The sequence below is a fragment of the Geotrypetes seraphini genome, chromosome 1, assembly GCF_902459505.1.
Source record: "Geotrypetes seraphini chromosome 1, aGeoSer1.1, whole genome shotgun sequence".
NCBI classification, from domain to species: domain Eukaryota; kingdom Metazoa; phylum Chordata; class Amphibia; order Gymnophiona; family Dermophiidae; genus Geotrypetes; species Geotrypetes seraphini.
In genome coordinates this window covers 290,103,237-290,121,099 of record NC_047084.1, presented here as the reverse complement: position 1 = coordinate 290,121,099, position 17,863 = coordinate 290,103,237, and the positions used below count along the sequence as shown (strand labels likewise).

Genomic DNA, 17,863 nt, shown 5'->3' with positions numbered 1-17,863 from the left:
GTTGGGTCACTAGAATAATCCCTTGAGATGTTGAATCTTTGATGAGCCAGTCGTCCAGGTATGGGAACACCTGTAGACTATGGTTCCGCAGAGCGGCTGCTACTACAACTAGGCGCTTGGTGAAAACTTTTGGAGATGATTCCAGGCTGAAGGTTAGCACTCTGTTTTGGAAATGCAGATTTCCCACCCGAAATCTGAGGAACTGTCGAGAGGCTGGATGAATGGGAATGTGAGTGTAAGCCTCTGAGATCTGGAGAACATAACCAATCGTTCTGATCTAGAAGGGGATATAAGGATGCCAGAGATAACATGTGGAATTTTTCTTTGACTAAAAATTTGTTGAGTGCTCTGAGATTCAAGATAGGAGCAGATCACATGTCTTCTTCGGAACTAGGAAGTAACAGGAGTAAAACCCCCCCTGCTCTGCTGTTCCAAGGGAACTTCCTCGATGGCACAGAGACAAAGCAAAGCTTGAGCTTCCTGAAGAAGAAGGGTGGTCTGTGATGAATTGGAAGGATATTCTCTTGGAGGAAGATCTGGTTGAATCTGGAGGAAACAAAGAGAGTAGCCTTCCTTGAGGATAGACAGCACCCAGAGGTCTGATGTAAGCATCTCCCAGCGGTGATAAAAGTGACGGAGATGACCTCCAATGGGAAGGTGAGAGGACAGAGGCAGAACGATGAAGGTTATGCTCTGTATTAGATGGTCAAAAAGGTTGAGAGGCCTTAGGCGCAGCAGGAGTCTGAGATTTTTGCTGTCTTTGCTGCTGCTGTTTCTTAGGAGGCACTCGTGTATAAGGAGCAGCTGTCTGTGGAAAACGCCTTTGATAAGATGGAAGAGGCCTGAAGCCTTTAGAGGTAGCAGGCTTAGGCTTAGGACGAATGATGGAAGCAAATGATTTCTCATGTTTAGACAATCGTTTAATAGCTGCCTTGATGGAGTCATCAAACAATTCATTGCACTGGCAAGGAATGTTGGCCAGACGATCTTGAAGATTGGGGTCCATGTCTACAGTGCAGAGCCAGGCAAGCCGGCGCATTGCCACTGAAAAGGCAGTGACCCTCGAGGAAAGCTCAAATGCTTCATAGGAAGATTGCAGGAGATGCATGTGGAGTTGAGTCAGGATGGTAATCGCATGCTGAAACCATGGAAGACGGTGTTGAGGAATATATTTAAAATATTCAGGCAGTGTGTCAAGCAAATGCTTTAAATAAGAAATTAAAACAAAATTGTAATTGAAAACTCTAGTTGCCATAAGATAATTTTGATACAGACGTCGACTAAACTTGTCCATGGTCCTGCCCTCTCTTCCAGGAGGGACGGTGGCATAAACTTTGGCAGGACTGGTCCTTTTCAGAGAAGACTCCATGAGAAGGGACTGATGTAACTGAGATTTCTTGAAGCCCCTGCAGTGGACCATCCTGTAACGAGATTACAGCATTCCTGGTACAGCAGGAATGGAATAAGGTTTTTCAAGATTCCGCTTGAAAGTTTGAGAAAGAACTCTATTAATTGGCAATTTAAGAGACTCCGTGGGAGGACGAGACATACCTATTTCCTCTAAATACTCCGTAGAGTATTTGGAATCAGAGTCCAAAGTAATATTGAGGTCCTTACTCATTTGACATAGGAAAGAAGAAAAAGATATCTGCTCCAAGGAAAGTTGACCTCGAGGCACCTCGCAAGGCAGAGAACGAAGGTGAAGCTTCTCTGGAGTATTGATACCTGAGATCTGAATACGCAGGTATAGATGACTCACTGAGAGAATGGATAGAATCCCTCGCAGGAGAAGAAGAATAGGTGTAAGGCTCCGGAGGTGGTGTCCTCGACTTCGGAGTTGGAAGCCTCGAAGAGTCTCGAGGCCTGTCAAGAAGAGGATCTGTGCCTTGATGGATACCTCGACTGATGTGGAGAACTGTGCCTTGAACCAGGCAGGTCTCGCTGAGAGGCATGTCGAGGAGTCTTCGCCCTATACCTTGGAAATGGCGACGCCTTATGTGAGGAAGGAGGGCTGGAGTCTGGAGATCGAGACACCAAAAGGCACTGAACTCCTTGTGTCGAGGTACCTCGAGGCACTGACAAGGACTGGACTCCTTGAATAACGTGCTGAGGCTCCAGATGAGACACTCGCAAAGACTCGACTCCTTGCATAGATTGTGTAGAATTCTGTTGAGGTACTCCCAAGGACTCAACTCCTTGTATAGAGTGAGTAGATTAAGCTTGAGGCACTGCCAAGGACTCAACTCCTTGTGATAGTGCTAAGTGCTTAGACTGGACTGCAGGAAGCAGAGTCGAGGCAGGAGTATGTTTGGCAAGCATATTACCAAACTGATGATCCAAAATGGTCTGGATCATAGCCTCCAAATGTGACACCGAGATCTGCGGATCTAGTACATTTGGTGTGGCTATAGTCTCTGAGGAAGAGGAGGAAGAATGGCTCTTCGACTTGGAGAAATGCTTCTTGGGCAGCTTGATAACCACTGCTGGTACCTGACCTGAGGGAGGCGGTGAGGCAAGCGTCTCGTCAGGAGAAGACTTAGCAGATTTGCTCGAGGACGAAGACCCGCCAAATGAGGAATGTTTGATTAAGGTCGAGGTTGAGGCAGAAGGCGGAACCCCGGAGAGAAGCTTGACTGGATTTGAGGTTGAGACCGGGGAAAGTGGATCCATACCGCCAAAGAGTTTTTCCATCTGAACTTGACAATGTTTGAGGGCTCAAGGTTGAAGAGTAGCAAGTGGGCACACGACTCCGGACAATGGTCAGGTTCCAAACACTGAACACACAACCTATGTGGGTCAGTGAGGGAGATCGCGTACTGGCAACGGCTACACTTCTTGAAGCCTGTGACCGGCCAGGACATAAACAGAAAAATAGCCTCAGTGAGATTGAAGCCTGCAGGCTGAGGCCGTGAGGCAGGCCCCGCTGTGATAGAAAAATCAAATTAAGTCTTTTAAAAAAATATATATATATAAAACACGCATGAAAAACACAGCGACCCTGTAAAAAAATAAAACACGAGCCAAGGTGAGAGAAGACACAAAGTATAACTGAATCTAGTACAGAGAGTCGAAATAGGACTTCTCGGCTCCATGGAAAATTGAGAACTGAGGAGACGTGCACCCTGTGTCGGGCGGGAAGGCACTCGTGCATGCACGGTGCAGCAGTTGCAAACTTTCTAAAAGTTCTTCAAGCAAGTCTGCTTGCGAAGCTGTCCACATACGGGCTGAGTGAATGACTTCACCCATATGTTGAAAATAGACTGCCTGCTTGTCCTGGGATAAGTACTTATTTCTTTTGTGTACATACCATATTTTTCGCTCCATAAGATGCACTTTTTCCATCCTCAAAAAGGGGGGTGGAAATAAGGGTGCGTCTTATGGAGCGAATACCCAAATCCCTCCCAATATCTTTTTAAAATTCCAAGGCCCTCCCTCGCTGGATGTGGCTGCCTAGAGCACTGACAGCTGATGCGGTTGACGAGGCAGGCCCCCGCCCCCCTGGAACCTATTTTTAATTAGGCAGGGCAGCTTCTGGCCTCCCTCTCCCCCACCGTTACCTTTTTAAAATTCCGAGGCCCTCCCTCGCTGGATGCGGTTGCCTGGAGCACTAACAGTTGGCGCGGCTTCCTCCGAGTCTTCTTCCATTGCGGCAGAGCGGCGCACAAGGCTGCCAGACTGGTCCCGTGCCACTTCCTGCGAGAGTTCTTAATAGGAGAGTTCTCATGGGAAGTGGCGCGAGACCAGGCTGGCAGCTATGTGCGCCGTTCTGCCAAAAGTGAAGAAAACTCAAAGGAAGCCGCGTCAGCTGTCAGTGTTCCAGGCAGCCGCGTCGAGGGAGGGCCTCGGAATTTTAAAAAGGTAACGGTGGGGGAGGGAGGGAGGCCAGGAGCTGCCCTGCCTAATTAAAATAGGTTCTGGGGGAGCGGGGGGCCTGCGTCATCAGCTGTCAGTGCTCCAGGCAGCCGCGTTCAGCGAGGGAGGGCTTCAGAATTTTAAAAAGGTAACGGTGGGGGGGTGGGGCCTGCCTGCTGGCTGAATTTAAAATAAGGAGGGTGAGGTTGGGCCTGCCTACATGCGGAGAGGCAAGCCTGCCTGCCTCTCCGCTATCTGGGAGGGGGGAAGCCTGCCAGCCACTAGGCCTGCCTGTACTATCCCAGCCTACCACTAGACCACCAGAGAGGGGACAGGGTGCATAGCTTGGCAAAGTGTGTGGGGTTGGGTGCAGAGCCTGGCAGGGAGAATTTGGTTCAGAATGGGTTTTTTTCTTATTTTCCTCCTATAAATCTAGGGTGTGTCTTATGGAACAAAAAATATGGTATTTTAAAGGCATTTCTTACCTCTTTAGGTTTTTCATTGCTACTTCTATGACTCTTAGCATTCCTCCCAGCAGAACTCTGAAAATGTAGAAATTGTGTCAATACAGAAACATTTTAATTTTGCTGCTATCCTAGCAAAGGTTTGGGAGGGGAGGGGGAGAACGACTAGAGAGCTGCACGGGAACGGGGACGACGGGAATCCCGCGGGACCCGCAGGCATCCCGCGGGTTCCCCCTTTGGGTCACGGGGATCCCGTGGGGACGCCCCTAGGGTCGCGGGGATCCCGTGGGGACGCCTCCGAGGGTCGCGGGGTTCCTGCGGGGCTGGATGTACTCGTCGCGCGGCTCTTCTCCCTACCTTCCCTGCTTGCAGCACAGAGCCGAACGGAAGTCTTCCCGACGTCAGCGCTGACGTCGGAGGGGAGGGAGGGCTTAAACAAAGCCCTCCCTCCTTCCGACGTCAGCGCTGACGTCGGGAAGACTTCCGTTTGGCTCTGTGCTGCAGGCAGTGCAGGTAAGGAGGAGAGTAGCCTCGCGGTTCGAGTGGCTACCAAGGGAGGGGGCGGTCCGCCTCGCCACACCCCGCCCCGGTTGCAGTACAGCCGGCCAGGTCCCCTTACTTTTGTGGCACTTCCCCGACCGACCGACAACAGCCCCGGTCCGACAATCCTCCCTGCCCTGTAGCCGCGAATCTAAATTATCTTCTTACAGCAGCTGTAATAAGGTAATTTAGATTCGCAGTTAAGGGCAGGGAGGTTTGTCGGACCGGGGCTGTTGTCAGTTGGTCGGGGAAGTGCCACAAAAGTAAGGGGATCTGGCCGGCAGTGCTGCACCCGGGGCGGTAGAGAAGGAGTGGGGAGAAGGACGCTGAAAGGCCATGGGGAAGACGGGAGGGGGGGGAAGGACTCTGAAAGCACTTGAAGACAGAGGAGGGAGAAGGACGCTGAAAGCATATGGGGAATACAAAGGGGTGGAGAAGGACGCTGAAAGGCCATGGGAAGGGCGGGGGGGGGGGAGGACTCTGAAAGCACTTGTGGAAGACAGAGGGGGGAGAAGGATGCTGAAAGCACATGGGGAAGACAAAGGGGTGGAGAAGGACGCTGAAAGGACATGGGGAAGACGGGGGGGGGGTGGAGAAGGACGCTGAAAGGCCATGGGGAAGACAGAGAGGGAGAAGGACGCTGAAAGGACATGGGGAAGCAGAGGGGGGAGAAGGACACTGAAAGCACATGTGGAAGACAAAGGGGGGAGAAGGACTCTGAAAGCACTTGTGGAAGACAGAGGGGGGAGAAGGATGCTGAAAGCACATGGGGAAGACAAAGGGGTGGAGAAGGACGCTGAAAGGACATGGGGAAGACGGGGGGGGGGGGGGGGAGAAGGACGCTGAAAGGCCATGGGGAAGACAGAGAGGGAGAAGGACGCTGAAAGGACATGGGGAAGCAGAGGGGGGAGAAGGACACTGAAAGCACATGTGGAAGACAGAGGGGGGAGAAGGACACTGAAAGCACATGTGGAAGACAGAGGGGGGAGAAGGACGCTGACAGGACATGGGGAAGATGGGGGGAGAAGGACGCTGAAAGGAAATGGGGAAGAGAGAGTAGGGAGAAGATGCTGGCAGGGAAGAAGACAGATGCCAGACTATGGGGGGAGCGGAGAGAAGAAGATGGTTGCCAGACCAATTTGGAAGGGGGAAGAAAGGGAGAGGCACAGTAACAGAGCAAATGGAAGATGCAGAAGGAAGAGACAGTGGATGGAAGGAATTGAATGAGAACATGAGGAAAGCAGAAACCAGGCAACAAAGGTAGGAAAAGAATTATATTTCTTTTTTTTTATTTTGCTTCAGGATAAAGTAGTATATTAGTTGTGTTGATAAAAATTTATAAACATTAGAGGCTCTGGTAGAAACCCATTTGCAAAGTATGTATTCTTCCCAATTAATATTTTCAAATTAATAAAGTCTTTTTGCTTATTTGTAAATGGGTTTCTACCAGAGCCTTTAATTCAGTAGCATAATTAAATGAAATAACTATTTCTGAAGTTTATAGGGACGGGCGGGGACGGAGGGGATTCCTCACGGGGATGGGTGTGGACGGAGGGGATTCCTCGCGGGGACGGGTGGGGATGGAGGGAATCCTCACGGGGACGGGTGGGATTCCTCACGGGGACGGGTGGGGACGGGTGGGACTTTGGCGGGGACGGGTGGGATTTCTGTCCCCGCGCAACTCTCTAAGAACGACAGCTGCTTACCTCCTTTCTTTATATTATGCTAAATAATCAGGTATTCATGCAAGTCACTATGCTGAAAATAGATCTACTCAGCAAGGTCAATGAGCTTAAGTGCAGAACTGATTTAAATCAAGCAGTCACTATTTCACTAAATTTAAATGCAGTATTTGATGTAGTTGACACATCCTTGCTCACAGACTATGCTTTCCTTAGGCATAAAGGAAACTTAACTGGTTTTCCTCTTGCTTCCATTCCTGTTTAGTTAAATTGCACTCCTCTTCACTTCCTCTTCTCCCTGGAGTCCCACAAGGGACAATTCTTATCCCTACTTTATTAAATAATTTGTAGAAGATTTTTTTCTAAATGGATGAAGATATTGATTACTACAGATATTTGATGCAGAAAGCACAGTTACTTACCGTAACAGGTGTTATCCAGGGACAGCAGGCAGATATTCTCACATGTGCGCGACGTCATCCACGGAGCCCCGATGCGGACAGCTTTTCAAGCAAACTTGATTGAAGATTTCAAGTTTGCTAGTGCTGCACCACGCATGTGTGTGCCTTCCTGATCCACTAGAGGGCGCATCTCCTCCTCATGGTCTTCAGTTTAGATAGCTATCAAAGAAGCCAACCTTGGGGAGGCGGGCGGGTTGTGAGAATATCTGCCTGCTGTCCCTGGATAACACGGTAAGTAACTGTGCTTTATCCCAGGACAAGCAGGCAGCATATTCTCACATGTGGGTGACCTCCAAGCTAACCAAAAAGGGACGGAGGGAAGTTGGCAATTCAAGAAAACAGATTACGCAAAACCGACTGGCCAAACCGGCCGTTGCTCCTGGACAGAGTATCCAGACAGTAGTGGGAGGTGAAAGAATGAACCGAAGACCAAGTGGCAGCCTTGCAAATCTCCTCGATAGGCGTTGACCTGAGGAAAGCTACAGAAGCCGCCATCGCTCGGACTCTATGTCCCGGGACTCGACCATGCAGCGCGAGACCAGCCTGAGCGTAGCAAACCAGCAGCCAACCAGTTGGACGAGGTGCGCTGGGAAACAGGGCGTCCCACCTGAGTAGGGTCGAAGGACAAAAACAATTGAGGAACCGTCCGATGAGACTGAGTGCATTGAAGATAAAAAGCCAACACCCTCTTACAGTCAATCGTATGAAGCGCCACCACGCCAGGATGAGAGTGGGGCTTCGGAAAAAAGACCGGAAGAACAATGGAACGATTGAGATGAAAGTCCGAAACCTTCTTGGGCAAGAACTTGTAATGAGTACGCAGGACCACTGCGTCCTGATAAAATACAGCAGAAGACGGGTCCGCAACCAGAGGATGCAGCTCACGGACTCTACGAACAGACGTGAGACCAACCAGGAATACCACCCGCCAGGTGAAACAGATCAAAAGAGCGTTATCAATGGGTTCAAACGGAGGTTTCACCAATTGAGCCAGGACCACCCTAAGATCCCAAACCACCGGAGGGGGCTTAAGCGGAGGATGAACATTGAAGAGACCCTTCAGAAAGCGGGAAACCGTCGGATGGACGGAGAGCAGCTTCCCATCCAGCGGCCAAGGAAAGGCAGCAATCGCACAGAGGTGGACTCGGATAGATGTCGATTTGAGACCAGACCGAGACAAGTGGAACAGAAAATCCAGCACTGAAGGGAAGGAGGCAGAGAGTGGATCCATGCAGTGCTCAGCACACCACGCCACGCAGAAAATCAGGAGCATTTCTGGGAAAAGCATTGCCGAGTGGAGCCCATACGAGAAGCCTCGAGAATATCCCCACCGACTGAGAGAAACAGAAGGAGGGAGGCACGTTGCGAGGAACCAAGCTGATAAGTGTAGAGACTGCAGATTGGGAGGCAACAGAAACCTCAACACTGAGACAGCAGAGAAGGGAACATAGGTAGAAGCAGAGGCTCCCTGACACGCTGAAGGAGCAGGGAGAACCACAGCTGTCAGGGCCACAGAGGAGCCAGCAAGATCATGATGGCGCAGCCTGACAGGAGGTGCATCAAAGATCTGAGAATCAGAGTAAAGGGAGGGAACGCATAGAGGAACCTGCCCATCCAATCGAGAAGGAAAGCATCCACCTCGATGCGAACCCGGGAGAACATCCTCGAGCAATATCGAGGCAACCAGTGAGTGAGGGGCGAAGCGAACAGAACTACCTGTGGGGTTCCCCACCGAACAACCACATGCCGCAGAGTCTGAGAATGGAGCGACCATTCATGCGGCCGAGAAGGGCGACTCAACGTGTCCACCAGACAATGCTGCTCGCCCCGGAAATACACCGCCCGAAGAAATAAGTAGTGGTGTAACGCCCCCTGCCAATGACGAAGGGCTCCCCTGCAAAGTAACAGGGAACCTGTACACCCTGGCTTGGTCACAGAATACATCGCCACCGGAATGTCGGGTCGCACCAGGACCCCGCAATCTTGCAACCAATAATGAAAATCCACCCCGGCATTATAAATGGCTGGAGCTCCAGCAGATTGATGCGGCTGTGACGGCCCGCACCCGACCAAAGACCCTGAGTCCGAAGGCCGTCGAGGTGCACCCCTAAGCCTATGCCGAGGATTCCATCGGCAGAACCTTCTGAAGCGGGGATACGAAGAGGTGGCCCACCAACGAAACAAGCGTGTCAAGGAGGGAGGCACCACAATGTGCTTGGAAGCGGGATCACGATCCTGCCACCACTGAGATGCTCGGGTCCAGCGGGGAACACGAAGATGAAACCAGGCGAACATCGGGACATGAACCGTGGAGACCCATGATCCCAAAAGGATCAGCATCAGCTCGGCCGAGGCCGAAGACTGCGGAGACACCAGCTGACTCAAGCGCAGACAGGCGGCCTGCCGAGGCAGAAAAGACCGGAGGCGGACCGAGGACAGAGGGGCCACCTTCCGGCATAAACAAACAAGGGCCACCCCCTGAGGCCGAGACAAGAAGGAGCGCAGACAAACTGGGTCCAGGTCCGCCCCGACGGACTCCCGAGACTGGGGCGGGCAGAGTCTGAACCACTCCCGGACTAGAACTAGTGCAGGTCACGAAGGGCCTGGACCAGACGCAGATGGCAGGATGGGAATGCCCAACCGACAGAAGCGAGGCTATACTCCCGGTGCGTAGACACGGAGACACCCCTCCCGAAGGGAGGGGAGGAATCCCAGAAGGAGAGCAGCCCGGAGGCTATGCGAGAATAGTCAAAAAGATGGCCAGGAGTCGCCGAAGCCGGCGAATGGACCATAACCCGGCGCTGCTGCAGCTATTGCAGCTGCTGCGAAGGAGGCCGAGAACACAAGAAAGGTATCCGGAGGGCCCCTCCGGAGAAGGAGTCCAAACCACCAAGGCAGACGGGATTCAGCTGAAGGCGTCCCGATAGGTGAAGGACCGGTCGCGTTCTGAGAGGCGGTTAGTGGCCACCGCAAGAGAGGCCTCAAGAAGCGCAGAACTCACGCAAGTAAAAGTGGCGAGACGATCCTGGAGGTTCAGATCCTCAGCCACACTCTGCGCCAAGCGAGATTAACGCATGGCAGGAGCAATAGAGACGGAGCAGGGAGTGGGTCTCCTCCAGGCAACCAAACCCCATACTACAAGATTCCGTCACGGCTGCCCGGAATGAACCGAAGAGAAAGCGGGGAACCCTTTCGAACAGGAGCCGGAGACGCCGAGGCACAGAGCCCCAGATGACGTCGAGACACTAAGCCCCCGTCGATAACGGGGCGCAAACCCGCAGTTGACGCCGAGGCCCAAAGCCTCAGCCGCTGCCGAGATATAAAGCCCCCAGCGACGTTGCGGCACCAAGCCACAGTCGACATCGAGACACAAGGCCACCGCCAACCAAAGGGCAAAGCCCCAAGCGACGTTAAGTCACAAAGCTCCAGTCAACGGCGAGACACGAAGCCCCGGCAACGACGAGGCACAGATCTCCAGCCGACAATGAGGCCCCCAGCCTCAGTCGACGTCGAGGCACAAGCCTCAGGCGCCGTTGAAGCACAAGCGTCAAGTGACGCGGAGCACACGGCCGCAGCAGACGTTGAAGGTACAAAGCATCCGTCGACGTCGAGACACCCAGCCTCAGTTGACATCGAGACACCAAGCCCCAGTCGACATCGAGGCAGAAAGTCGAAGCACAAAGCCTTAGACGACGTCGAGGCACCAAGCCGCCTCCTACGTCGAGGCATAGGGCCTCAGGCGGCGTCGAGGCACCAAGCCGCAGTCGACGTCGAGGCACAAAGCCACAGTCGACGTCGAGGCACAAAGCCTCAAACGATGTCGAGGCACAAAGCCTCAGTGGACGTCGAGGCACAAAGCCTCAGTCGACGGCGAGGCACGAAGCCCCAGTCGACGGCGAGGCACGAAGCCCCAGTCGACGGCGAGGCACGAAGCCCCAGTCGACATCGAGGCACCAAGCCCCAGTCGACATCGAGGCACCAAGCCCCAGTCGACGTAGAGGCACCAAGCCTCCGTCGACGAGGCACCAAGCCTCCGTCGACGTCGAGGCACGAAGCCTCATTGGACGTCGAAGCACGAAGCCTCAGTGGACGTCGAAGCACGAAGCCTCAGTGGACGTCGAGGCACGAAGTCTCAGTGGACGTCGAGGCACGAAGCCCCAGTCGACGGCGAGGCACGAAGCCCCAGTCGACGGCGAGGCACGAAGCCCCAGTCGACGGCGAGGCACGAAGCCCCAGTCGACGGCGAGGCACGAAGCCCCAGTCGACGGCGAGGCACGAAGCCCCAGTCGACGGCGAGGCACGAAGCCCCAGTCGACGGCGAGGCACGAAGCCCCAGTCGACGGCGAGGCACGAAGCCTCAGTGGACGTCGAGGCACGAAGCCTCAGTGGACGTCGAAGCACGAAGCCTCAGTGGACGTCGAGGCACGAAGCCTCAGTGGACGTCGAGGCACGAAGCCTCAGTGGATGTCGAGGCACGAAGCCTCAGTCGACGGCGAGGCACGAAGCCCCAGTCGACGGCGAGGCACGAAGCCCCAGTCGACGGCGAGGCACGAAGCCTCAGTCGACGGCGAGGCACGAAGCCTCAGTGGACGTCGAGGCACGAAGCCCCAGTCGACGTCGAGGCACGAAGCCCCAGTCGACGTCGAGGCACGAAGCCCCAGTCGACGTCGAGGCACGAAGCCTCAGTCGACGTCGAGGCACGAAGCCTCAGTCGACGTCGAGGCACGAAGCCTCAGTCGACGTCGAGGCACAAAGCCTCAGTCGACGTCGAGGCACATCGAGGTTCAGAAGTCGGCACCGTACCAATGAAATTGGTAATAAAGGTGCAGCAGTGCGCTCCATAAAGGGCAACCTCGAGATGAGTATTCCCATGAAAGGAGGCACGCTTCGAAGGTCTCGTAGAGGCGGGCACGACTGCACTCGATGCCTGGAATGCCTGAGACTCAGCCGGTGGCATTACCGAGGTAACGCAGCTAGAAGAACAGAAAGAAAGAAAGAAAGAAAGAAGACTTACCGGGGATCGAAGCTACTCAGTCCGATTCCAACGAAGGAAAAATGGTCCTGGCCATCCTGCTCACACGAGGTGAGCCCAGAGAGAGGCCAGGGAAGAAGAAAATACAGCTGCAGCCAAATGAGGCCTAGCCGCATGGCTGAGGCCCAAGAAGGGCATGCCGGTGGAACCAGCAGAAACACAATAAAAAGTCCTTTTTTTTTTTTTTTTTGAAACAAAGAAATACACGATCAATCAACAAACGCACAGCGACTCCCTAACAAAATAAAGAAGCCGCGGTGCTAGAAAGGCACTTATAAGAACGCAGAGAAGAGAGACAGGGCTTTCTGGCTCCGCGGAAAACTAAGAACTGAAGACCATGAGGAGGGGATGCGCCCTCTAGTGGATCAGGAAGGCACACACTTGCGTGGTGCAGCACTAGCAAACTTGAAATCTTCAATCAAGTTTGCTTGAAAAGCTGTCCGCATCGGGGCTCCGTGGATGACGTCACCCACATGTGAGAATATGCTGCCTGCTTGTCCTGGGATAATGTGTGATTTTATTTGTTTTACTGCTTATTGAAGCAAGTTATATGTTTTTTTTTTTTTTTTTTTTATTTCTTTATTGAATTTTATCAATTGTTACAACATATAACAATGTAGGCAAATTAAACAATATAAAGAAAAAAATATTCTCACAATTAAAACAATAGTAATCATCAAGTCCACATTATTAAGGGCTGGCTATTTCCTGCTGGAACATACCAAAGCAATAATAAGCATCAACATCTTTAACTTTAAAACATTCTTAAAGTCAGGCAAAATAGCAATCATCATTTTCATCATTCCATCACAACCTCTGCACTAATAACAGGTAAAATATCTAACTTAGGTTTATCTATAAGAAAATTCTCTAAATGAGTTGGATCCAAAAAAGTATATTTGGTATCTTGAAATACCACCAAACATTTGCAGGGAAACTTAAGAAAAAATGAAGCACCTACACCCAAGGTTTTATCCTTAAGTTGTAGGAATTGCTTCCTCCTGTATTGTGTTTGCCTAGAGACATCTGGAAAAACATTAATCTGTTGTCCACAGAACACAGCATTTTTATTCAAGAAATACAATCTTAGAATATCTTGTTTTTCCATCTCAGTCCTAAATGTGACTAGTAATGTTGCTCTTTTGGCTATATAATCCTTAGATGACTCAAGAAATTGGGAAATATTCAAGCTGTCAGGAGACACTAATTGATCTTTCCCCCCTTCCTCTGAAATCTTTGTAATACTACTAGGCAAATAGTAAAGATTATCTGGGGAAAAATTTTCTAAGCCATTATATGATAATACATCTTTTAAGTACATTTTGAGTAATTCCAAGGGTGAAAGAAAATGAGATAAAGGAAAATTCAGAAATCTGAGGTTCCTAGATCTTAAAGCATTCTCCATTTTCTCCATCTGTAGGTGTAATAACGTATTGTCTTTAACTTGAGATACAACACATGACTGAATTACAGAAACAGATGTTTCTAATTTATCTAATTTCTTTCCCATATCTACCAGTTGAGTATCATGCTCAGCCACTTTATTTGTTATTTCTGAAGAAAATTGACACAATTTGACTACTGTGCCCTGCAATGAACTTTCAATTCTATTCACTACAGTCCAGACATCTTGCAATGTAATTGTCTTATTACCCTCCTCAGGCCTAAAATTAGAGCCTGTGGGCATAGAAACAGGAGACACCATGAAAAGTCGTTCCCCCTTTAAAGTATTTTTGGAATCCAACTCTAAAGGTAATGGGGAGGCTAAGTCCAATCCCGATTGGGAAATGGAGTCAGCCTTCTCTGGTAAAGGAGTTAGAGGTTGAGGTGGAGGCGTGGGTTCACCGGATGATAGAGAGGCAGATTGAGATCGAAAATCAGTCCTACCTTCAGATGTCATTGTTGACACAGAAAGATGACGATCCATTGGTCCAAGTACATTAGATGGTAATGAGGAAATAATTTTAGCTTTGCGCTTCCCCATTATTCTTCTTCCCAAATGCTCCTCGCTCCTCCTGGCTCCGAAGGGGCACCAAAGGGGCGTGTCCTGCCCCTTTGGCCACGCCCCTTCGGCCACGCGGCCTTAGGCACGCATCCGCGGGCCGCGTTCCGCGGCACACTCAGGATTTTAAAGGGTTGGAGGACCTCTTTCCGAGTCGGCAAATGCCGGGTGGTGGCTGCAGGGGTGCCTGACTGAAAGAATCGCCAGCAAGTTCAGTCAGCCCTCTTTCTCCGCGGCACACTCAGGATTTTAAAGGGTTGGAGGACCTCTTTCCGAGTCGGCAAATGCCGGGTGGTGGCTGCAGGGGTGCCTGACTGAAAGAATCGCCAGCAAGTTCAGTCAGCCCTCTTTCTCCGCGGCACACTCAGGATTTTAAAGGGTTGGAGGACCTCTTTCCGAGTCGGCAAATGCCGGGTGGTGGCTGCAGGGGTGCCTGACTGAAAGAATCGCCAGCAAGTTCAGTCAGCCCTCTTTCTCCGCGGCACACTCAGGATTTTAAAGGGTTGGAGGACCTCTTTCCGAGTCGGCAAATGCCGGGTGGTGGCTGCAGGGGTGCCTGACTGAAAGAATCGCCAGCAAGTTCAGTCAGCCCTGCAAGTTATATGTTTTATGTTGATTTTATGATCTATGTATTTTTGGAACCTGCTTAGGTTTTAAGAGGGTCTTTTAAATAAACAAATCCAATATTTTTCTCCTTTGGTTATGATTACACAAAGTCTAGCTCTCAGTACATGTCTACTGATTATATTCAAATTATATTATGCAGATCAAGTCAATCCTGTCCCAGCCAGCATAAATATAGGCTTGGATATTGTCTCCTGGAACTCAATTCTAAAAGGATTACTCAGTAAGGTTTGAAGTTAAAACAATCCTTCAGAATAATCTATTTAGGTTTCAAAGGATGCATTGACAAACTTATCTGCCTTTTAATTCCACATGCACAATAGCCTGAGCATGATTAATGTTTTATAGCAGTTTGCTAATCAGTTTCTATAAAAAGATTACCGTATACAGGCAGTCTCCAAGTTACAAATGCCCAACTTAAGTACGACTCGTACTTAAGAACGCAGTTGCGGTTTCATTTGATTTCACTGAGCAGCATTTCTAGTGAGGCATAGACTCCTACACTTCTCCTGCAGCAAATTCATGAATGATACATGGCCACATTAAGAAAAGTATATGGTTGTTCATGCTGTACCTTAGAAGGAACACTGGTAGGGACAGTTGACCTTTTATCAGCTGGAAGCAGAGGTAAGCAGCAAAAATCTTAAAATCTACACTTTCTGAATTACATACAAATCCAATTTAAGAACAGCTTTTAGACTCTGTACCCCTTCACTCACTCCCTCCCCTCCCAGTCCCTGCAACCAGCCCCCCTCCCTCCCAGGTTCTGTACCGTCCCCCCACCCTCCGGCCTCCTGTCCAGCTGATTCTAAGAATTTTTACCTCCTTCTTGCCCCCCCTCATACCTTTATAATCTCTAGTGGTCCAGCCATGAACTGCAGCAGGACTGACCTTCCTTTGCTTATGCAGAGCTGCTAGCACTTATGGCAGCCAATCAGCTAGCGGCTCTACACGGGCAGGAGCGAAGGAATGTTGCTCCTGCTGCGGTTCACCACTGGACCACTAAGGATTCTAAAGGTATATGGGGGGAGGAGGGGAGGGAGATAAAAATTCTTAGAATTGGCTGGGATAGGGGCGAGAGGGATCTCTGCTGTACTGGCCCACTGCAGGACCACCAGGGATTTAAAAGGTACACCGGAGAGGGAGGTCAAAATTAGTAGAGTCGGCTGGGACAGGAGACGGAAGGGATCCCTCCTGTCCTGACTCAAAGGTCTCAAGGCAAGCCCAGCAGAGGCCTGCAACAGGTTCAAGAAGGAGGACAGGTCAGCGCTCACCCAAATGTAAACCGAGACCCTCATTTTTGAGCCTTTTTTTGGCCCCCAAATCTTAATTTATATTTGAGCATATATGGTAAGAACATAAGAACTGCCATCTCCGGATCAGACCTTCGGTCCATCAAGTCCGGCGATCCGCACACGCGGAGGCCCTGCCAGGTGTACACCTGGCGTAATTTATAGTCCACCATATCTTTATATGCCTCTCTTAAGGAGATATGCATCTAGTTTGCTCTTGAAGCCTAGGACGGTCGATTCCGCAATAATCTCCTCTGGGAGGGCATTCCAGGCGTCAACCACTCTCTGAGTGAAGCAGAACTTCCTGACATTAGTCCTGAACCTGTCCCCCCTTAGCTTCATTACATGTCCTCTAGTCCATGTCAAATTGGACAATGTAAATAATCTTCTCTGCTCTAATTTGTCGATTCCTTTCAGTATTTTGAAGGTCTCGATCATATCCCCACGCAGTCTCCTTTTCTCAAGGGAGAACAATCCTAGTCTATCCTCGTATTCCAGTTTCTCCATACCCTTCACCAGTTTTGTTGCTCGTCTCTGCACCCTCTCCAGCAGTTTTATATCCTTCTTTAGGTAGGGAGACCAATGTTGGACGCAGTATTCCAAGTGTGGTCTGACCATTGCCCTATAAAGCGGCATTATAACTTTCTCCGATCTACTCGAGATTCCTTTCTTTATCATGCCCAACATTCTATTTGCCTTCTTTGCCGCTGCCGCGCATTGTGCCGACGGCTTCAGGGTCCTATCTATCAGTACACCCAGGTCCTTTTCTTGTTCACTCTTCCCCAGAGTTGCACCTGACATTGTATACTCGTATTCCTTATTCTTATTGCCTAAATGCATTACCTTGCATTTCTCCACATTGAACTTCATCTGCCATTTCTCCGCCCATGTTTCTAACCGACACAAGTCGCTCTGGAGTTCCTCTCTATCCTCCTGCGATCTGATTGCCCGGCATAGTTTTGTATCGTCTGCAAACTTGATGATCTCACTGGATGTTCCTTCTTCCAGGTCATTGATATAAATATTAAAAAGGATCAGCCCAAGTACCGAACCCTGGGGTACACCACTAGTCACTTTCTCCCAGTCGGAGAACTTCCCATTTATGCCCACTCTCTGCTTTCGGTTTTCCATCCATTTGCCTATCCATCTTTGTATATCTCCCTTTATGCCATGGCTTTGTAGTTTCCTGAGAAGTCTTTCGTGTGGAACTTTGTCGAACGCTTTCTGGAAGTCCAAGTATATTATGTCCACCGGCTTCCCACTATCAATTTGCTCGTTCACGGTCTCAAAAAATTGGAGTAAATTCGTCAAACATGATTTCCCTTTCCTGAATCCATGTTGACTGGGTTTCATCAAGTCGTGTGCGTCCAAGTGCCGGACTATGCTATCCTTGATCAGTGCTTCAACCATCTTGCCGGGGACCGACGTAAGACTCACAGGCCTATAGTTGCCCGGTTCCCCTCTCGATCCTTTTTTGAAAATTGGCGTGACGTTCGCTATCCTCCAGTCGTCCGGTATCTGTCCAGTTCTGATTGTCAGGTTTGCAAGTTTTTGCAATAACTCTCCGATTTCATCCTTCAATTCCTTTAAGACTCTCGGGTGAATTCCATCCGGTCCAGGGGATTTGTCACTTTTAAGTTTGTCGATCTGATAGTATATCTGGTCTAAGTCCACTTCAACTGTGGTGAGGCTGTCTTCTATTTCTCCTGCAAACACTTTCTCCGCTTCAGGTATTGTTGAGGTGTCCTCCTTCGTAAAGACGGACGCAAAGAAGGAATTTAGTTTGTCTGCGATTTGTTTATCTTCCTTGATGTACCCTTTTCTTCCCTGGTCGTCCAGGGGTCCCACTGCCTCTTTTGCAGGTTTTTTCCCTTTCACATATCTAAAGAAGGGCTTGAAGTTTTTGGCCTCCTG

General features: G+C 50.4%; 1 protein-coding gene across 4 annotated transcripts in view; it reads right to left on the bottom strand.

The window, feature by feature from the left end:
- Positions 1-17,863, bottom strand: part of ZNF638 (zinc finger protein 638) — a 570,425-nt gene that overhangs the window by 73,129 nt on the left and 479,433 nt on the right. For 3 of the 4 annotated variants that reach the window (XM_033953362.1, XM_033953382.1, XM_033953390.1), the window contains exon 20: positions 4,338-4,394. The exons of the other annotated variant lie outside the window; for it this stretch is intronic. In XM_033953362.1, the coding sequence (XP_033809253.1) occupies positions 4,338-4,394 (57 nt within the window). The remainder of the gene's footprint in view (positions 1-4,337; positions 4,395-17,863) is intronic. 4 annotated transcript variants of the gene reach the window in all.